Source organism: Papaver somniferum, unplaced genomic scaffold (assembly GCF_003573695.1).
Source record: "Papaver somniferum cultivar HN1 unplaced genomic scaffold, ASM357369v1 unplaced-scaffold_18, whole genome shotgun sequence".
Lineage (NCBI taxonomy): Eukaryota > Viridiplantae > Streptophyta > Magnoliopsida > Ranunculales > Papaveraceae > Papaver > Papaver somniferum.
In genome coordinates, this window is record NW_020627707.1 from 168,574 (window position 1) to 191,621 (window position 23,048).

General features: G+C 37.0%; 1 protein-coding gene and 1 long non-coding RNA gene across 6 annotated transcripts; both read right to left on the reverse strand.

The window, feature by feature from the left end:
- Positions 1-4,384: 4,384 nt before the first annotated feature.
- LOC113337792 lies at positions 4,385-5,850 on the reverse strand. Its single transcript, XM_026583378.1, has 4 exons — positions 5,593-5,850; positions 5,347-5,386; positions 5,082-5,242; positions 4,385-4,993 (listed from the first exon to the last, which is right to left on the reverse strand). Exons 1-4 carry the CDS (start codon positions 5,848-5,850, stop codon positions 4,634-4,636), a joined length of 819 nt encoding a protein of 272 aa, XP_026439163.1. The 3' UTR covers positions 4,385-4,633.
- Positions 5,851-18,197: 12,347 nt separating this feature from the next.
- On the reverse strand, positions 18,198-20,911 carry LOC113337751. Of its 5 annotated transcripts, none has more exons than XR_003354416.1 (7): positions 20,489-20,911; positions 20,156-20,244; positions 19,953-20,040; positions 19,750-19,833; positions 19,468-19,637; positions 19,329-19,375; positions 18,198-18,613 (listed from the first exon to the last, which is right to left on the reverse strand). It is a non-coding gene; the product is annotated as an uncharacterized LOC113337751 (long non-coding RNA). The 5 variants fall into 5 exon arrangements; XR_003354415.1 differs by having other exon boundaries at positions 19,750-19,839; XR_003354412.1 differs by having other exon boundaries at positions 19,750-20,040.
- Between the last annotated feature and the right edge of the window lie 2,137 nt (positions 20,912-23,048).

The following is a 23,048-nucleotide window of genomic DNA, read 5'->3' on the forward strand; positions in this document are numbered from 1 at the left end:
TCAATGGAAGACGACTCTTTGCGCCTCTCAAGACTGAAACAAGGACATCCAGCTGTCATCAAGCCGTTGGATAGTACGTCTACTCTCTTTAAGGCTCAAATACCTCTATTTAATGACGCACAGGACTGTTTGTCAGAGCCATCTCACGGACTAAATTCAAATTTGAATTTTGTTGCTGCTGTTCAAAAACCAAGGTATACTTCACACAAGGATGGTCCTTCGAAAACTCATTCAGGATTTCTTCCTAAAGGCACTTTTGACAATTGTAAAATGCCCATGATAATAGGGAGCCCAGATTCTTCGATACCCATTAATTCTTTGAATCGGGAACTTATCAACCCCATGGGTGATTTATCTAGTGGATCGGTGGGTGATGATATGTCTGATGCTGAGAATATGGTTGTCGAATCAGATATCGAGATGTCAAATCGGGACGAACTAATTAAGGGAACTCATTCTAATTTAGAAGAAGGGAAAATCTCAATTTCTAGTTGCATGGAGGATATTGAGCAGACAGTGAATGGAATTCAGCCTAACCCATCGTATAGCTCAATCAATTCTCAAGAGATGATTACTCCGATGAATCAGGGTACAATCTGCGGTTCCAACTTAGAAGAAGGAGAAATCCCAATTTCAAGCTCTAGGGAGAATATTGAGCATTCAAAAGTAAATCAATTACAAAGTTCGTTAAATTCAGTCCATTCTCAGGAGAGGGTTATTCCACAGTGTTCTTCGTTGGGTTCTCAAGGTTTAAATCAAACTGTGGTTTCAAAACCGGTTAGCAGCGTTGAAACCCCTCCCGAATCTTGTTTTTTGGGCAGACAATGTGATCCGGTTAAATTAAGCAAGGCTCAAAGATATTTGGAACACAAATTTGGTACTCTATTTGATATGGCAAAAGGAGTTTTAAGTCCTACTGCTACGGGATTTACTTTTCCTGATTCTAAAGAAGAGTTTATGGAGATGATTGTCCATGGAATTCAACTTCACGTCGATGCTTTAAAATATCAAATTTGTGAAGGGGAAGAGGCAGATTCTAGTGGAGTTTCTATTCCATCAAGAGTTTCTCCTAGTCTCGTGCATGAGTCTCATGGATTGGATCAAATGGAAGAAGAGGCAAATTCCTCTTCTTCGGATCCGTCTATTCCCCCTGGATTCGAAACATATAACCGATTCCAAGGGATTGAAGATCGGGAGGTTGCTTCAAAAATTGCCGACATCAACATTACCAATTCAGCAGTATCTGGGCCAGTTCAAGGAGCTAACACCAAGGTGTGCAGGAAGTCTAAAGTAATGGGGCTCCTACTAAATAAGACGTTTGTTCATCGAAATCTCTTACCATCTCTAGTAAGATTTCAGCAGGTAATCTTATGGAGTTTGGTTGTATAATGGGGTTAAGTTTTCCATCTTCAAAGGCAAGTCGTCAAGAAATGTTTAGTGATGTGACGAAAAATCACAAGGGTTTAAATGTGGAAGAGGTTGATGGAGATCCTACTTATATGTAGCTTGCGCTTTTGTTTTAGTTCGCAAGTAACAATGGCAGTTTAGTTTTTAAGGGTTATCAAAAGGCCTTCGTTGCTTTTTGTTTAATTGTGTTTATTTGTGGAAGAGATTGATGAAAATCCCCTCTTTTTGGTGTATTCGCTCGCGCACAACTTGTGTGCTTCTTAATAAGATTCTTTTTGATCGATCAAAAAAAAAAGTTGGTCTTTCGAAAGTGGTGAGATTCTAATAGATACTGCCAACAATTTAATTGTATATGACCCGAGAAGTAAAAAAGTTAGAATTGCGATTAGTGATGCTTATATCAGCCATCGAGAGTTTTATGTGGAGAGCCTAGTTTCAGTTAAATCAGGTACTTATGTAGACTAAGAAGGAAAATGAGGAATCAAATCTCATGCACCTGTTTTTCTTTTACAATATTTCGTTATAACATTCCTATGTTTCGTAGTATTAGTTTGACAATTAAGTTTATATTATGTTTCTATTGTTACTTTTAACATTAGATTTGTACCATTTATTGGTTTAAATCTGCTAAAATCACAAACCTGCTTTGATATTGATACAAATCTATGCTTGAACCATTTTATTTATTTACGGTAGTTGAATTGAGCATTGATCTTTTGCTAATATATCATGCACGAACATTAAGTTGGGGTAATAATGGATGCGCTAGTTTAATCAAATTTTGAAACCATTGTAGAAGGTTGAGAGAATCATCTTGTCTTCTGCAGTATAGATAAGTAACGTCAACTAACTTGTTTCACATCCACAGAAGGTTGAGAGAATCATCTTGTCTACTTATGATATATGATAATTTGTCCTTGGATGGAGTGCGTTCCATGTGCTACCGATGATTTGTCCTTGTGGAGGATAGGACGAGCTCTGTTTAGGAGCTATGTTGCCAAATTTATTAATCTCAGATAATTAATATTTGTTTTTTGTTCGGTTCTCTTTTCTTGTGTTAATATTGTTTCAACTTTTATTTTACATGTGAAGATGCTTTCATGCAAATTTGGTAGAAGTTCCAGTTGACAATGGAAAATCCAAATCATGGAACTAGCTTCTGAAGTAGGAAATCCTAAATGTACGATAACAACTTTTACAACCAAAGAGCTTTGTATACTAGTTTCGAACTACGTACATGATGGAGGACATTTGGTTGTGACTCATTCCCTAGTGTTGCTCGTTGTTGCCATAGTGATTGAAAGACTCCAAATCAATTCTTGCGTTTCACTAGGTGGCGGTTTTCGTTTTCGTTGGTTGGATTTTGACAGTTTGCAAAATCAAGTGAATTTTTTTGGTTCAAACTATTTCTGTATGATACCAGTGAAAACCAAAGGTTACATTTCAGTGATACGAGTAATCATTAAAAATCAAGTTATTCTTTGGAGCATCTTCTTTCTCCCTTGTATGATCAAGACCTATGTTAGTCTCTTCCATATTATTTGGTTTTATGTGGTCTCAACAAATGTAATTCACATTGCATTCTTATTGTGTCAATTATGCAATGTATGATGATGAAACAAGAGAGTCTATTTACGTAACACCTCTTCTATGTAATCCTTCAAAAACCTCAATTTGAATGAGGTAGTCAAATAAATAAATTCCAAAAAAAAAAAAGTAATCATTAAAAAGTATCTGTAAGTACAAAAATCCAATTGCCCTATGGCTGATTAATACTATAACTCACAAAGTTGCCAACGATAGTGTCCAAGGAAAAAGAAAGAAGGATGAAAGAAATAGTAGCTCCATGGACAAAGAAGTTCAAGCACAGACAAAAGACTGCGCTTGCCTATATAAAAGACTTATTATGTTTCTTTTTATCTGAAGTTCATCCAAATTGTCTAGGATCAAAAAAATCAAAAACCAGATCTTTAAGAAGGTGGACGGAACTGAAGGAAAATCAGTCGACTCTGCATCAGTTGATTGGCAGTCTTTTTCATCAGCAGCACCAACTTGTTCTTCCTTCTTGTGATTCTGGGTTATGGCCAATATGATACACGAAAAAAACGCAAAATATTAAAAACCTCAGATCAAGGTACATCAACAGCCTCTGCTTCACGTTCATTAACGAGTTCCTTCATGTTTGAATTGGCCCCGCGTTCCCAGTAAACAATGTCCCAGTTTCCGGGAACAAGAATAATTTCATTAATAGTTTCCCATGTTTCAAAAACCATGTTTGGCCCAGGTTACCATATAACCTCTCCTATAATTCGATCTTTGAGTATGAACTTATACTGTCGAGAGAAGAGGAGCTGATCTTGGAGATGAAAATGCTATGTTCTTACAACTAGGAAGAACGAGTTGAGAAGAAGAACTCATCAGGGTTTCCATTATCAAAACTTCTCACGCAAGTTCTCTTTTTATTTTGTTTTTCAGTGAGAGAATCATTTTTTGAGAAAGAAACAAAGACTGGAGTCTCTTGTAATCTAGGTCGTAAGAGATCAATAGGATTTAGATCCCCCCAAAATGGTGTATATATCCAATTAGTGTGTACGTACATTACTTATCTTTATCACCTTGAGAATTTTTTCTTGTACGTCCGACACTTGGTTGGAAAACTTACAAATCCACTAGCATCAGTGGAAGAAGTACGAGGATTAATTTCTCCGTGGTTTCCATTATGATCGAAAGACTTGAAATCAAATCTCGCATCTAATCTAGCTATAAGTAAGTGATCGACATACTATGTGGTGGTTTTCGTTTTGGTCGTTTGGCTTTTGCCAGTTTGCAGAATCAAGTGAACGTTTTCGGTTCAAAAGTTAATTACACATTACCAACAATTACCACAGTGTCTAACGCTGTATTAATTATTATACCAATAAAAACCAAAGATTGCATTTTGGTGATACGAGTAATAAACAAAATATCTGCAAGCGGAAAAAAAAACAATAATCCCGTGATTGATTACTAATGCGTCTCACAAAGTTGCCATCGGTGGTATCTAAGAAAAAGGGATGAAAATAAATAGTGGCTCCGGGGACAAAGGAGTTTATGCATAGACACAAGACAACAGTACTTGCCAGTATCTGTGTCCATGATGACCAGCAAAACAAGTGATGAAATTGAATGTCGACGGCCTACAAAAAAGGACCTTATATTGTTTCGTCTACTTTATTCTTTTAGTACCCTACTGAAGTTCATCCATATTTTTTAGTTGAAAAGCTAGACTTTCGAAAAGGAGGTCGAGCCGGATTGAAGAAACATCAGCACTACTGAGCAGAGAACTACTGAGCGGCTTAACGACGACGAGTGTCTTCTCGTTCGAATTGGGCAAGTCTACCCATGTTTGAAGAAACCCTACGGTGTCCCAGTCTTCGAATAAAATGTGCCAGTCTCCAAAAATAATGTCCCAGTCTTCATAAACAACAATCAATTTAGTTTCCCATGTTTGAAAAACCCTGTTTGGGCGAGGATGCCATATAACCTCTCCTGTATTTGGATCTTTGAGTACGAATTTAAACTCGATTGTTTTATCAACCGGAACATCCTACAAAAAGAACATAAAAACAATCATATCAAAATGTACTAGCTAGCAAACCATGTTGGTGTCGTTAGTTGATTGAATCCATTCTTACAAGTTCAGCTTTCCAGAGGTTTCCTTCCGACCATTTTAATGGTACTGCACTAGAAGGGTCCCAAGCACCCAAGATCGGATCATCGCCAACGACTAGAAATTCTTGACCATACGAACACTCTTGCATCAGTTGAAATCTCACTTTGACCGTCTTCGATTGAACTAAAATATCGAGAGAAAAAAAAGAACACATATATTAGATAATCAATGTAAAGAATAGTAATCAATTACAGAACCAGAAAAATGCAATATGACTACAAACTTACGCGTTTCTTGAGATGGAAATTCAATGTCTGCAGCATTGCCCTTCAGTTTACATGAAGGTTAATCAGTTATAACTTCAACAGATCCGATTTATTGATTAGTTATTTTCTTACCGAGGTTCAAGAATAACCCGAAATTTAAAAAAAAAAACCAAAGAAATCGAATGACAAATCAAACTAAGTATAACCAAAAAATAAGAAAGAACCAAAGAATCACTAATTAAATAGCAAAGGTAATGAGAAAATTACCTGAGGATTAAAAGATGACTTAGAGGAACAAGATCTGCTAATAACTGATCCCATAATAGCTTTAAATCGTGATAATGAAATCGCCAGAGATAAGTTATTGTGATTACTTCGTTTCTGATGAGAAGAAGCAGGAAACAAACTAACAAACTCAGGTTTAATACTAGTCGAGTGAGGAAAAGCTGATCTTGGAGATGAAAATGATCTGTTCTTACTACTCTGAAAAAGGAGTGAAGAAGAAGAACTCATCAGGGTTTCCATTATCAAGCTATCTAAGAATGATAATTTTAGATATAAAAAGAGTAGAGAGGGGGTGTTACACATAAAGAGTCATAACCAGAAGACCCGCTCAAGCACATTATCGAGTAACAGAAATACAGAATGGATTCGTTCTCCTGCATAAATAGTATAGTCTAGTCTGCTATAATTTAGTTCTATATGCTTGGGATTTATTCGTTTACTTTGTTTGATAACCCTTTCACTCTATTTTTTAGATTTAAGATTTAATACGGTTATGACTTGGTGAAATTAGTTGTGTAAATCCAGTCAATTCTGGCCCTCGTTCATTTTACTTGGTCAAGGTTCTCTCTTCATCACTTGTGGCGCGTTTGGATATAATTTTGTTTCTAACTTCTGCTTTTCCAGAAGTAGAAGTCAGAAGCCCACATATTTTGCTTCACAAAAAATCGACTTTTCCGCTTTTAGAAGTTGTTCGGAAATTCCACACTCAAACTGACTTCTTGCTTTTTGACTTTTAGAAGTGAAAATACTACATCTAGATGTGTATTCAAATGCGCTATTAGTGGTTTTTTCTCTCATAGTAGGGTGTTTTTTCTTCCACTTTTTGATGATTCTATAGTTTTCTCTTCTTCACCTCCCCCTACGATTTCTCTTCTCCTTTCTGTCGTTGATTTATCTGATTTTTATGCCTCCAACATCAAACAATGATCAACTGAGTTTGAAGAAATATTGCACAGAATGAACTACGGACCCACATTTATAAAGACATTGGTAACGTCCTCGATGTGATAAATGAATCTAATAAAGGAAGCTATTATTGGGGTGTCACATTTCAATAGAGGGGCTTCACTTGGATTTCTAGTGACCAAAAAATTGGTTATGGGATATTCTTGATTTAATACTAAATGTCTAAAATAACCTTCAATTAAAATCAAAACCTAAAAACTAAAACTAAAATCAAAACCTAAATCTCATTCAAAGATCTGCTCCTCTTCTTCTTCTTCTTGTCTTCCTCTCCTTCATCAACCATAAATCATTCCCTCTTTTTTTTTTCAACCAAAATCATTTCACCATTTTCGATCAATCGACGGTTCAAAAAACGTATAATCGTCAATTGAATTCTCTATTAAAAGTGCAGAAGAAGTATATTGATAGAAGTGATGGTAATCAACAAACCAATTGCATCTCAAATGGTTAGATTGATTGAAACAGGAGAAAACTAGGTTTAAGAACCAGTTACGGTTGGGTTTTCCTCAAAAAAAAAAAAACAACCGTAATTGTGTTACAGTTGGGTTCGACCAAAAAAATTTTGATAGTAGCGTCATACCAAATGTGTCGTCAAAAGAGGTATTTCAAGCAGTAATCACCATGAAAAATATCTTGGTACAATACGAGCAAAATGTTTCATAGTTTGTGCATGCATTACAAAAAATTAAGGATGGGATGCATTTTTGTTCAGGAAGAAGGAAAAAAATTAACTTAAAATGCATTTTTTTGAAAAGAAATGACCACTTATATAAACATTGTTGAAGTATTTTGCTTTATTGTGGAAATATCTGAGAAACCCAAATTTAAAACCTCTTTCTTTCAAAAACCCATCATTAAAATGGTATATATTTGTAACTATAAATATATATTATATTATCTTATACCATTTATATACACATATATTGAGCCAGAAATTTTTTCGCATTTTTTAGGTATATCTCTTATTGTTAATAACCTCTACAAATTAATAAATTTATGAATCCGTTATTAATATATAGAAGTTTTATTGTACCGTGTATTATTAACAAACAAAAATATCCATTAATAATCGGTCATTAGTCATGGCGTTTTTTCAGGGCGTTAGTTTCTCATTTTCGCTTTCTTTAGCTTTCCCCTTGAATTGAGCAAGTGGATTCTTTAGGTTTATTGTGTTAGCTGTGTACAGTAACAGTTTAAACATGCAGAATTCGGCAAGCATTTCTGTTTGATGACTTCAAAAAATTCTCTTATGAATTTAATATATCATCAATAAGTTTAATTAGTTATGCAACACTATTATGTAAAGTAACAGTTCAAAATTGCAGAACGACCTTTCAATTTAGCTTCGTAGTGGACTTAGTTGCCAACTTTCAGTTACCGCAAACTGTGATAATTCCAACTATCACATACAGTGATGATTCCGGTTATTGAATAAGATGATAATTTCAACTATCACAACCATTGATATGCAATAATTCCTACTATCAAATACAGTGATAATTCTGGTTATCAGATAAGATGATAATTACAACTATCAAGACATTGATCTATGATAATTCCAACTACCACATACAGTAATAATTCGGTCAATTATCAAACATTTCACTAGTTTTTCTGTTTCAATGTAAAGGGAATATTTTGTTCATTCAACAATATTAAGTATGTTTTTCATTAAACGATGACGAATATTTATACTAAAGAGTGCTTCAAACTCCAACAATTAAAAAGGTGTATTCAAGTATCTTCAGTATTAAAGCAAAAGATTAATTTTAACCATAATCCTAAGCAACATTGCTATGACTCTTTTTATCGATTTGTTTCTTCAGGAACACTTGTAACATATTACCAAGTGGTGTCGAAGCAAGAGCTGCCAGTTCTTCCACATTTGGCTCGGTCTCGCTCTCGTCTAGGTCACGGACGAGCTCATATAAAGGTCTGAAATTTTCTCTAAGATTTTGGCAGGTTCCAGAAAAGAGACAAAAAATATTACAAATTAATTGACCCAACAACAGAACCACAGAAAAATTACAAACTTCTAAAACAAAGTTAAAAAAAAAATCACCATACCGAAATGTGAAAAATGCAATTTTCCTATATTATGTCCTTAAAAAGATAATCAAATCATTAAATACCTGATTTACTTCGCTTTTTGGGTGACCCTTTCATTTGATGTTTAGTCTTCAACGTGACTGTGATTTTCATTTTCTTATTGTCTACTTCTACGAAATCATCTTCAGAAACAATTTCACTTGAAACTTCCATATTGTCTAAGTTGACTCCTTGATCTCCATAAAAACTTCATCAGTAGGGTCATCAAAAATTCCATCATCACCATTGTTTTCTTCAGCGAACAACACCTTATTCACCCGTTCTTTCTTTTTTTTGTGATAGTCACTTCCCAAATGTCCAGATTCTCCACACTTATGACATCGACCTCCAAAAGTATTAACTGGGGTTTTGTTTGGTGTAGACACAAAATTAGGTTTACTAAATGTACCTGGTGTTGAAATATACTCATTGGAGATGCTGCCACATTGGAACCCCAACTCGAGCTTCTACTCCCCGATTTGGTTTTGGTAATGATTCTGCTTGTTGAAATGATATGTTTACACGTAACACTGGTGGAGGTGGTTATAACAGAATTGAGAGTGGTGGTGGATATGTAGGAGCAGTGGATACTATGACATGGCTACAAGTGAGCATAATGATTGCACGTCATAGAGTTGCGGGCCAAGTCAGTACTCCGCCGTAATGACGCAATGCAAAATCATAATAGCGCAACGCAAGCCATAATAGAGGTATGTTGTATAGACTGTCAAGCACTAAGATAGTGGCACCCTGCAGGGCCAGTGAAGCGCAAGAATGGCACTACACTGTAAAGACATTTGGTTAAGGAATGAAGCTTATTGGCCGACACAATGAGGCTCCATTGAGGAAAAGGAAAGACGAGACCAAAGTGACAGATGCAACATGCGATGTTGGCATTGATGCATATCCATGGAATTGAGTTGGCCCAAACTCAAGAATGATGCAAGAAGGTATAATAGATTAATAGTTGGTCTGTGGCATTAGTTCAAGGCTGGCCAAATCATGAACAATGCAAACAATTGGTAATGCAAGAGTTGCATTTTTATTGTCAAGCTAATTGGCAAAGTGAAGCATATATGACGCATGAGTAACTAGAGTGAGCTTAAGGAGTTGGCCTCAATGATTGAAGCCTAAGGATTGTCTGTGCATCAGCTTAGAGTGATAAGCATGCAGGGCCAAGAGGTATGAACATTGGAGCGAGGCAGAATCCAATAAAGCACAACAGTGGTGCATTACGGCTCAAGTGACGGTTACGAGTTGGTTGAGATATTCAAAAGCATGCCAGTGACGCGTGATGAAGTAGAACGGTTATATGGTAGTTTATAAGCGTGGGAGAAGAGTTCTAACTACTAGAGAAAAGGTGTTGGATGATTGGCCCGAGTTAGAGAAGAACTGGCCAGTTAGCACAGTTATTGGCGGCTACAGAACTGCTTTATGGGACAGATGGCTGTCACATGCGTGTGCAACGGTTGTGCACGGTTTTTCCAAGTAAAGATGTTGTATAAATAATCCTAAGGCATGGAAAATTCGGCAGATTTGCATATGTGAGTGAGAGACTCAAAATAGGAGAGTTTTTGTAAGGCTAAGGCTTGGTTCAAGAAGAACAAGTCTGTGTAAGTCCCCAGGCGGGAAAGTTTTGTATTTCTTCCCTTTGCTGCAACAAAAAGAGTTGATTGTGTCATGCTATAAGTGTTCTTGGTTGGATTATTGTTGTTGGTAAAGTGTGGCAATGATTGGATGCATTATGGGGTGTATTTGATGAGTTTAGAGAAGTGAAAGAAGGATGTAAAGACTTCCGTTGTTGACCTGAAGTGTTGATTGTTTGCATAGGTGCAAACTTATAAGGCTGAAGTGCAGGTGGGTGAAGTTTTATTCACAGAACCACTGTGCTGTCGGGTTACACTTTCGCAGAAAATTTCTGGGGTATTTGAAGGTGTGACAGTTCGGGTATCAGAGTTGTGTTTGGTACACAGTTCGAGTGTATTTGTTGGATAATACATTGGTGCTTCTTTCCCTCTAAAGCTATTTTCCTGTGAGAAAGTCAGTGGCGCATTGTTTTCAGAGTTTTTGCATTGGAAATGAGTTCTAATGGCATGATGATCGACGAAGAACTACCGGGTACGTTTGATCAGCTTGAGGAATATGACGATGTTGGTGATCTGACCATAGACATGGGATGCGATGGCCTTGAAAATCCTCTTGAAGGAAGAACATCAGATTCGTTTAAAGAATTCGGTGGAAGAGTAAGTGTTGAAGAAGACAAGGTGTCTGATGCAACCCTTTTGAATTGCGAAACCAATACTGAAGTGACTGAATTGAAGGTGCAATTCAGTGACATAAAGACCATACTAACAAGCCATGAGAAGCAAATGTCATAGGAAGTGGAAGGCATTTGCGGGTTAATCAGTAACGGCATGTTTGCATGGGAGAATGTGCATGGAGAAAGCACAAATCGAGTCTCTGAGCCAAGAGTTTACGCAGGTTCCAGAAATTCTAGAGAAATTGAGAATTTATTGTATGACGTTGAGGCATACTTTGAGGCGAGTGGAACTGGTGAAGGACAAAAAGTAACTCTCGCATGCAATTACCTTGGTGGTGATGCAAAGGTTTGGTGGAGAACTATGCTGTAAGAAGATGAAACTGCTGGTTATGCCAATCCTATGCCATGGAATGACATGAAAGATGGACTGAGATGTCACTTCTGGCCAAGCAATGGTGCTTGGTACGCAAGAGAGAGTTTCCGTAGGCTAAAAATGACGAGTACACCACAGGACTGTGCTGAAAACTTCCTTGCATTGGTGCAAGAAGTACGTGGCATGAGTGAAGAAGATCATATGTTCCGGTTTCTGGCCGGCGCGGGTTCGAGTGTGATGGCTGAACTCAAGAAGCGCAAAATCCAGAGTATCCAGATGGTTATTCAAGTGGTAAGAGGGCTTACTAGTTGCACAAAAACTGAAGATGTGTAAAACTATGAAGGTGAAGCCAAAAGGAAGGAAAAATCTGTAGGCAGTAAGCGCAAGCATGAGCCAAAGAAAGATGAATTATTCCCTTCAGCCCGGAAGTATAGGGGATATTTCATTTTCAAAGGTTGGGGATGATTATGGGAATCATTCTAGCTAGACTCGTGAAGGCCGAAGTGAAAGTTCGAGGAAGAGGCCTCGAAGCGAGGTGGTCACTTATTTCGACAAAAGAAACTAAGCTAAGAACAAGAATAAGTGTTGATGTCTCCATTGGCAACACTTTGACGCCAAAACAAGAGTGTTTCTGGCCTTGTTTTATGTAACTTTAGTTGTTGGTTGTTGCAAACTCTGTGTGTAGAGTTTGGTTGTACAGACTTTTATTTAAGTATTCAAGTTTATATATACTTTGCTTTGGTGTAAGCAAGTTTCTTTGTTAATGAAGTTTTACATTTCCAAAAGTGATCAGTGGATCAATCATGTAATGGTAAATGGTCTTGTTATGTAAGAGCAGTAATGAATGAAGGTGTTTTCGTTTATAAAGTCTTGCCTCTTTATTTACAATGTAAAGCTAGTTCATGGGGAGATGTTGCAAGTAGCATACTTAGCCTAACGTATGCAATAGCAAGACAAGTCGAAAATTAACAAGCAAAGCATAGGACAAGGGTCCTAGTTGATGTAGAAGTGATGTTGCTGTTTGGGGATTGCAAAATGGCACGACAGCAGATGGGCGGCAACAGTGCAAGCAATACAACAAGTTAGAAATCATTTCATCAGCAAACATGAGTTGGGTAGAACTCATAGCCTTGGAGAAAGACACATTTTCCAGGCAACAAGCAATGTAGTTCAAAGAAGTATTTGGAGACATATTGGCTTTGAAGGCATGGCGCATGGACAACTAACGGGTTAGCTATGTTATGTCCAAAAGATAGTTAGTCATAGTTGCGCAGATGGGTTGTGCAACTCAATAGTTTTGGATAAACCAATTAAGCAGAGAAAACTTGTCATTTCAGTTCGGATATGCAACATGGTATAAGTATGAAAAGTTTATACTTGGTGGCCAAATTCGGAGAAACGAGTTCTTGAATGATGCTTGCTTAATCAGAGTTTGGCGAGTCATGAAGTGTTGAATTCAGGTGTCTTATGTGAGGAGAACCCCTATGCACTTTGTGACATGCTTAACAAGAGCAGGAAAACAACAGTTCAAGGCATGTGCCGGCAAAACTGATTGAAAATGAAGCCAAGTCGTTTATAAGTCCTTGTCATGTTGAGTTACATGAAAAGGGAAAAGTTGGGAGGAGAAAGACTATGGCAATGATCGTGGTAATCAAATTAAGAAGAATCATTTTGTGAGTACACTTAAGCATAAATGATTCAAGGAGAAATTCAAGTTAAAGAGAGTTGGCTAAGAAAAATTTCAGGTTTGCATTTGGGTATTGATCCATGATTTGAGTAGAAGCGTAAGCGTAGTGCACGACACTGAGAAGTGGCTCAAGTATATGAGATAAATGGCAAAGAAGTAAAGCGAAGTGATGTGGATGCAATCGAATGAGGACCACTGGCTTAGGGTTTAGCCAAAAGAGTACTATCGATTTTCAGAAAAGGTTCTGAAAGCAAGTGAAGCAAAGATAAGACAAGTATGGTGTTCATACTGGGTCGCGTTCAATGAGGTCATTGAACGGATTAGGTGGGGAGGTCTATGACATGCCCGCAAGTGAGCGTAATGATTGCACGTCATAGAGTTGCAGGCCAAGTCATCACTCCGCCGTAATGGCGCAATGCAAATCCATGATAGCGCAACGCAAGCCATAATAGTGGTATAATGTATAGACTGTCAAGCACTAAGATAGTGGCACCCTGCTAGGCCAGTGAAGCGCAAGAGTGGCGCTACATTGTAAACACATTTGGCTAAGGAATGAAGCTTATTGGGAGACACAATGAGGCTTCATTGAGGGAAAGGCAAGACGAGGCCAAAGTGACATATGCAACATGCGATGTTGGCATTGATGCATATCCATGGAATTGAGTTGGCACAAACTCAAGGATGATGCAAGAAGGTATAATAGATCAAGAGTTGGTCTATGTTATTAGTTGAAGGTTGGCCAAAGCTTGAACAATGCAAACAAGTTGGTAATGCAAGAGTTGCATTGATATTGTCAAGCTAATTGGCAAAGTGAGGCATATATGACGCATGAGTAACTAGAGTGATCTTAAGGAGCTGACCTCGATGATTGAAGCCTAAGGACTGTCCGTGCATCATCTTAGAGTGATAACCATGCAGGACCAAGAGGGTTTAACGTTAGCGCGAAGCAGAATCTAGTAAAGCACAACAGTGGTGCAATACGGCTCAAGCGACGGTTACGAGTTGGTTGAGAGCGCATGCCAGTGACGCTTAAAATAAGTAAAACGGTTATAAATGAGTTTATGAACGTGGGAGAAGAGTTCTCACTGCTAGAGAACAGGTGTTGGATGATTGGCGCGAGTTAGAGAAGAACTGGCCAGTTAGCATAGTTATTGGCGGTTACAAAACTGCTTTATGGGACATATGACTGTCCCATGCGTGTGCAACGGTTGTGCACGGTTTGGCCAAGTAAAGCTGTTGTATAAATAGTCCTACGGCATACTCAAAATAGGAGAGTTATTGTAAGGCTAAGGCTTGGTTCAAGAAGAACAAGTCTGTGTAAGTCCCCAAGGGGGCAAGTTTTGTATTTCTTCCCTTTGATGCAATAAAAAGAGTTGATTGTGTCATGTTCTAAGTGTTCATGGTTGGTGATTGTGGTTGGTAAAGAATGGCGATGATTGAATGTGTTATGGGGTGTATTTGATGAGTTTGGAGAAGTGAAAGAAGGCTATAAAGATTTCTGATGTTGACCTGACGTGTTGGTTGTTTGCATAGGTGCAAACTTATACGGTTGAAGTGCAGGTGGGTGAAGTTTTATTCACAGAACCACTGTGTTGCCGGGTTACACTTTCGCAGAAAATTTCTGCGGTGTTTGAAGGTGTGACAGATACCAAGGTGGAGATCATGGAAGTGGTGGTTTTTATGGTGGAGGAAGAGGTGGTCAACGTATCGATGTTTTACTAAACAATGGGTGATACCTTTGCAAACATATGTGGTGGATATGCTGCTCCTTACAAGGTAACTACCTAAGCTGACCTCTTGTTCTGTTTACTGTCTCAAAATGCTTCATTCAAGTTAGTTTCAACATTTTAGTTCGTGGAAGAGATGTTTTTTACTTTTGGATGTTGCTAGTTGGATCGTTTTGATCTGGTATCAGGCCAGTGCCATTTCCTGGTAAATGCATAGTTTTTTTAACTATTTAATTTACACATTTGTGAATAATCAATAAAGTATGTGCCATTTTATTGGATGTCGCAACAATTGTTTTGAGCGCATTCAAGATATGCTATTTGCAGTAACTATATATAGTCCGCATGCTTTCATATACATGGTTAGGGTGGAGCGGTTATAACTTCTTATATCACCGGTTTATTTTATGTTTGCAGTTTGCACACAGCATGTTTAAAGCTACATTCAAGCTTCGGCACCACACTTAGTTTGTTGCACATTTGGAATCAGAGTATTGTGTAATTTTAATAGCAACACTCAAGAGTTTTTTTTGAGTGCTTATGTTAACTTCATTACCACAAGAATTAATCGTAGGTAGCATAATTTAGTATCATTTGGTGCATTATCTCATGATGTAAGAATAAAATGATGTTTACATTTTCCTATGTAAAGAATATTATTACTCTGTGTACATGTGTGACCATACTAACTTTAGCCACTCTTACACATTCATTAATGCCAGGAACTAGAAATGCTGACATAGTTGTAGAACTGCTATCTGTAATGAATATTTATTGTTTTATGCACGCAAAAATCTCACTGAACGGTATCTGTATCTGTAATGATAATTTCGTTTTTTATGCATGAAAAATACTCAATACTGCAATATTTCTTTTGTCTTGACAGGTGTATATATATATAGCTACATTGATGTCCCCTCTAGTCATTGTGGTGGGAACTGATTCAGGAGTCGATGGTTGGGGAATCATTTATTCCTTGACACCACTATGAAGTGCTCAAACACTATTCTCAAGAGCATCATGGAGTTGAGAAGGATGGATAACCAGTTTATATTTTGATTCTCTTCCATATTCTTTCAGGCATTCTCTATCTTGATGCATTTTTTGATCCTTGAGTCTATCTGGCCAAGAACATACATACATAGATCAGTTTTGGCTTGGTATTAACAATAGTTTAACTTTATCTAGTTTTCTCAATTGCATTCTTGGACTCTAGATGTTGAGGACAAATGGAAAACTTGGTTTCACTTTTGTAGGAAACTTGAGATAGTTGATTCCATATTTGAAGGCTAGTTGATTCCAGTTCGGAGGCAACTTGGTTATGTTTTTGGGTCCATTCATGCATCTGAAATTATCTTATACATATACATATTTGATAGTAGTTGCGACGAATATTTGGTGCAACGATAACGCAGGGTTGTGTTGAGTTGTTGTTATAGCCAGTTGAACTGGTGGAGATTAGGTTGTGTTGATTTGTTGTTATAGCCAGTTGAACTGGTAGACATTACGTGAATATATAGGGCTGTTGATATTCCAATTTTATTTAATTGCAGCAATGCTGGAGGTAGTGGATGTCGCAGTGGAGGTGGTTTGTGGTGTTAGCCATAGTGGTGATGGTAGTGGATGTTGCATTTGCAGTGGGGGTAGTTGCGGGAGACAATATGTATGTGTTACATACCATGAACATTTGTGTAGTTTTATATATTAGTAGGTGTAGTATATCTATTTGGAAGTGATTTTGATATGTCATTTTTCATTAACGAACATGTGGTGCAACGGAAGCACAACTGACTCCATGTCAGATGATGTGTGTTCAACTCACACCAGGTTCACTTTTTTGTGTATACTTTTCCTTTGTAGACAACTTGTCCTAGTTGATTCCATATGTGGAGACAAATTGAGATATGCATATTTGTAGACAACTTGAACAAGTTACTTTCAAATATGGAAACAACTCGATCTAGTTGGCTCGAGATTCAAAGACAACTTTGTGCTAGTTACCTTCACTTTTGAAGACAACTTGAACTAGTTGGCTCAGATTCGGAGACAACTTGAGCTAGTTGGCTCCATTTTTGTTTTGCAACTTGTTCCTACATACTATTTATTATAGACAACTCGAGCTAGTTGCTCCACTTTAATTTGGAAACAACTTCAACAAGTTTCCTTCAGATTTGGTGACAACTTCAACAAGACTCCACATGGTGGTGGAGGAATTGGTGGTTGCTGGTGGTAATTGGCAGCGGCGGTGAATGAATATGGTGGTGTTCGGTGGTGGAGATAGGTAGTGGTGGTGGTTGTAGGTGGTGGTGGACAATGGCGCTGGTTGTCAGTGATGGTGGTTGGTGGTGGTGATGGGTGGAGGTGGTGGTCGACAACGGCGCTGATGATTGGTGGCGGTGGTGAAGGGAAATGGTGGTGCTGGTTAGCGGCAGTAGTGGTAGTTGGCGGTGGTCGACAGTGGTGGCGGTTGGCGGTGGTGGACAGTGATGGTGGTTGACGGTGGTGGTGGCTAGTGGTGGTCGTCGTCGTTGGTGGTGGTGGTCGTCGGTGGTGGTTCGTGGTGGTGGGCGGTGGCGGCGGTGGACATAGGTGGTGGTTATTGGCGGTGGTGGATAGTGGTGGTGGTGGGCAGTAGAGGATTTTTTTTTAATAGTGGTTAGTGGTAGTGGTTTGTATACAGTATATAAAAGAGAGTATTTTAGTAATATATTAAGCTTAGGGGTATTTGTAAAGTTTGAAAAGACGAGGGTACCCAAATATACCACAATATTTTGTTTTGATCACAGCCTATACAAGACTCACTGTGTATAAACCTCTTGGAGCAACAATTACTCAAAGAATATTTCAACACAGCGTCCACTTGATATAAGGTTAGTCCAAACTGGCCTAACTCGTGAATTAAATATCAAAGCAAGTGGAGAAAACCAATACACTTTATGTGATTGTCTATGGATATGGAATCGAGGCAATACAACAACAAAGTGATCACTTGATAAAAGGTATGATAATAACCGAAACCAATGGGATCAATATCAAGTTCCCTGTTAACGTACAAAGTGCAATTTACTTTATTATAATAAAACAATTATAATGCGAAAATTAAAAGTAAGTGGAACAACACTAGTCCAGAATGGCTTATAAATGACGAAAGGAGTCTGTTATAAAACGTGATTTATCACAGATTTCATCTGTTATTCGAACCGTTATTTATTTGGTGTGACTTTTTCTAAATAACAAACAGAAAATGTCATTAAGTATGACGACCAAAATTTATCATTTCTGGTGACCAATGAAGTCTGTGATTTAGAATCACGTTTTTTGTTTGTTAAATATAATAACGGTTGGGATCTGTGATTTCCTAGAAAACTGATTCAGATTTTGGTATTCAGATTTGGTGAATCAGAAGCATATTTTGATTCAGCTAAATTTGAGAACTTACTATGTTTTGAGTCTTTTGACACTGAATATACAATTGCATTTTCAAAATGAGTTTAACTTTATATTAATTACTGAAAATTACATCAATGCCTGAATACAGATTGCAGATTAAATGTATATTCATCAAACAACATAAGCAATTTGAAATTACATCCAAATATTGAAACTGATATTTTTTAACTGAATGCGATTTACTAAACTGTTACCTAGCTTCACCACTCTAATTTGGTAGCTCTTCTATAAGATTTACACTAGTTTTTGGCCACCTAACCTACTGAAACATATCCAAGTACGCCATCTCTATTGCGTAACATCGCACTTGCATCCACAATTTCATCAGTTTGGCAGTCAAAATCGTCAGCGGTTGGAGGCTTTGCGCTATCAACATATGCATTTGCAAGTGCTCTTTTCCTGAAGTTCCTCAAAAACCAATAGTAACAGGAATTTGCGGGGAACCCACTCTCCTGTATAACAAGATACCAAGTTAGTATAAATACTTCCTGATGTGAACCAATTCGAAAATCAACTAATCCCAAAGTAAGGAGACAAGACTAATTGTGACCCCCCATGAGTAATATTGAAGCAGGGGTGGTATCAGGAACCACAACAAGAAGGTGATTTAATATCTAAAAAAGGACACAATTTCAGGTAAAATTCAAATTCAAGAGACAAAATACGACAAGTTTTTCATTCATTAATAAATGACTGGCGATATTCCAAACCCCTAAAACTTGTGAAGAGTTCAAGGAGCCTAACGAACTCTAATTAATAAATTCTGCATTCATTCACTATAATTATCAGGGGAGATGTTTGCAATAAATAGATATGGTGCAGCATAAACAACCGACATATTTAAGCCTCTACAAGAAGTGGTGAAAATTAAAAACGATAGCTCAGGAGATTGTGCATTAAGTAAGCATATATCAAACAATAATACACGCGTATGAGATTCTAAGATAATAGAGCTAGAGGAAAGGAGTTGAGGTCTCTGCATTACAGGGTAAAGGTATATATTACTTACAAATTCTTTCCTTGCTGCTTGTGGCAACAAATGGAGCGCAGACTATCTTTAATTAGCCAACTATAATTGTTATATTATAAGAAATGGAAAAAGATAGAGAAAGAAGAGAAGTGATGTACTAAAACTAAGATGCATCAAAAACTAATGAAGAAACAAACCTTTATACTACTCCAATATTTGTTGTTAAAGACAGACTCTTTTGAACCTGTAAGAAAACAAATTACAGAATCACCATCTGGATGTAGAAATGTACAAGTAGGAACCAATCTAAAATGATAGAAAATGAGGCTGCAGGACCTGGAAGAATATTTGTGAGCAGGCAGCTGCTTGCTGCACTTGTGTAAGTTGAAGATACAAGATCATCTGTATATGATGAACATTATACTTTTATTCTCGAAGGTCTGTCATCTTTCACTTTATAATTGTCCCTGCCAACAACTCCATTAACTTCTCCAGAAAAGATGTGCCTAGCCAAAAATTAACCAATCGGCACATGTAAAACTCCCCGATCAAAAACGTTAACAACAAAATGTATGATAAAAAAAGTTCTAGCAAACGAGAATGAAAATGAGAGCTTACCTTGACTTCAATTGAAATGAATTATAACCATTCAGAGCACGTTGTACTACCCTTCACCAACCTATCTACAGTTCGAAGTTCAACCTACAACTAACACAAAAGATATTGGGACGTGCATAGCAGTTTGTTACGGTCACCTCTCACAGGTTTAAACACAAAAAATTAACTAAACCTGGTAATATTAATTGTATAAGTTATATTACAGCTAAAAGATTGAATGAACTTGAGAAGAGTCAAACTCGAGTGCAAAATCGGCGCCCTTTTATCCCTGCAAAACACAATATACACCACCTGAAATAGAAAAAGATCCAGAAAAGATTTTAAAAAATCCATCTAGCATTTTGCAACACTATTACAGTTGATACCACAAGTTATACCTATATAAATCACTTTCAAGCTTCTTTACCTTAGAAATGAAATTTTCCACCATTTCCGAGAAATGCAGATCACATACTCTCTTGTTTTTTTAAAAAGATTATAATTCTCATAGATGTCCTGGACACAAGAGATGGATTTAATTCGATTTTAGCATACCCTTCATGTGCAGTAAGAGCTCTTACTAACTTTGATCATGATATCAAAAACCCAGCATCAACACCAGAATCATTGACATAACCTAAATCAACATTTTCTCACAAAATAAAAAATAAAAAACTGGAAACTCAGAAGTCCTAACCGATACCAATAATAATCCTAGCTAACAAAAATCAAATCAACTTAATATGAAAGGAAATTATACCAAAGATCTGCAAGGAATGCTACTGATGTCGTTGGTGATGAATCTATATCTTGAGATCGATTTAAACAATACCAATCAAATATAATCTAATCAAATAACAATAATCTCAAGTAAAAACTAAATCATAGTTGACATTGAGTTGACTTAAGTCATATTTTCATCTTTCGATTACTCAAACCCTAGGATTTCAGGCATCAAAAAAACTAGATTCAGGGTTACAGAAAAAGGGTTTGCTTTTGATTTCTATTGATATAAGGTTTTGATATTGATATGAGGGTGGTGATTAAGCTCCATTGGTGATAAATAATTAGGGGAGAAAAACTTTTTTGTCCAAAGAGAAGAAGAACGAGATGGGTAACAGGGAAAGAGAGTGCAGATTTGTCCGTTTAGCTCGATAAGAACAAGAACTAGATGGAAACATACTCGTACCTCCCATTGGATTGTGGGGGTAAATTAAGCCTAGGCCTAATTATACCGGCCCAATTACTAGTGGGACCAATATTGCACTATGTGGTAGACCCATGGATAACCATTTTCATAACTTCCTGGACATGTGGCTAGCCCCTTTTGGGCACACAGTAGAAAACTAGTGATGGGCGTATAAAATCTATAAATATTTGACAGATTTATTCCGTAATTTAATGGTTCATCATTAAATCACACACCTAGTAAATTATCACACTTGAGAATGACGGTTTTTCACGTTAAGTGGTGGACCCAACTATTTCTATGTTATATGACGGAATTTGTTTGTGAATCTGTATTCACTAACTAATCCGTCATTTAAAAACGTTATTTATAACCCTTTCTGGACTAGTGCAACAATATTTTGTTAACGAGGAAACCGCAAATGCATAAAAACCCCGGGACCTTGTCCATAATTGAATACTCTCAGGATTAAGCCGCTATAGAAAATCTAAACCAACTTCGTATAGTTGAGACCAAGCAACTAAACATATAGTTCACCTAGTTCCGTCTGTATCCCTGCGCCTCCAACTTGCAACAAGTCACGCACTTGGAACAATTCCTTTGGTTTGTATTCCAAACAATAAAGGAACAACAAATATGTTCGGTAATAACTCTTTTCTAACAACGTGTTTTGAGTTTGATAAAAGGCTCATCCGTTTATCCCAATAAACTCCTTTGTCAGGTTCTTAGATCTATCTATTAACAACTACCAAAGTAATTGTCTAGACTATTCAATCAATACTCTTAATCACAAAGAAACGTATTGATGTCGATCTACTCAACTAATCAATCAAGGTTATCACAAAGATAAACCGATTATAGTTGGATCCCCAGCCGATCAAGTTTTGTGCACACCAAAGATTATGAACTCAAACAAGCAATCTTCTTTGTCTTAAAATCTTCTTAGATCTTCAATAAACACCTGCACGCAATCAACTTGAATCTCTTGTGATCAATCACACACAAAAAGGAGTCTGTTAATAATGAATTATCACAAGACATGTTTAGATCTACAAACAGTCCAAATATTCCCGTCGATACTTCGATCTAGTTTGAGTGAATCGTATATCAGAAGAGAAGATTCTCAAGCATAAACAAACAAGGTGCAATCAAAGTTTAACAACCGTTAGTCAATCAAATCAATCGAAAACTAATAATTCCTGGAAATGCTCTGTCCAGATATTGGCTGAAATCTCAGTAGAAAATCTCCAATTAGTAAATGCACATTACCAATTTTTATTTTCTAAAGATATGCATTTTAATTGATGGAAATTAAAAATATATAAAACTAAAAACCTAAATTAAAAGATTCTCAATTTATTTCGATCCGGGATTCTCCTTTAGCTATTAAGGAATATCTTTGAATAATAAAAGGTAAGAATTATTGCACGTGTTCAAAGTATGTCGACATCTTTACTTGGTAAATCTTATTTCATATTTACCATCTTGGAACTGATTTGCCACACTTCGAGTTTAGAATTGGTTCATCTGACTTCCAAGAACTATGTGATTGATTATCCTATCAAATCACCATTAATGGGCTCACGGTTCTACCAAAACACAAGCTTTGGTTCTACCTCCATGTGGGTATTAGGATCGGTCAAACTAGCTTTCCAAAAATTGGTTGACTAGGTACTAGGATCGGTTACCACATATTTATGGTATTTAACTTGTATTCGGTTGCACAAGTCATAGGATCAGTTACCAATAACTAAGACTTGTTGTACCTATTACAAGGATCGATTCCACATACTTGTGATCGGTTCACCTCTTACTAGGATTGGTTCCCCAATGACTAGAGTTGGTCATACCAATTACAACATATCGATCATACCATCTCAGGTGATTACTTAGATCGGTTTCACTAATAAAAGTCATACCAATACAAAAATCAGGCCTTGTGAATAGTTTTACCAAGATACATAAACAAGTTATGAGCGTTTATACTAAACACACATATTGGTAATCCAAATATTTGCAATGAATAACACTACCAATAAGCCTAGCGATTTCCCTTTCGATTCATAAAACAAGTTTATGAATTGTACTTCCTTTAAACGAATGTAAAACATTGTTTTCTAGGATGAAATCT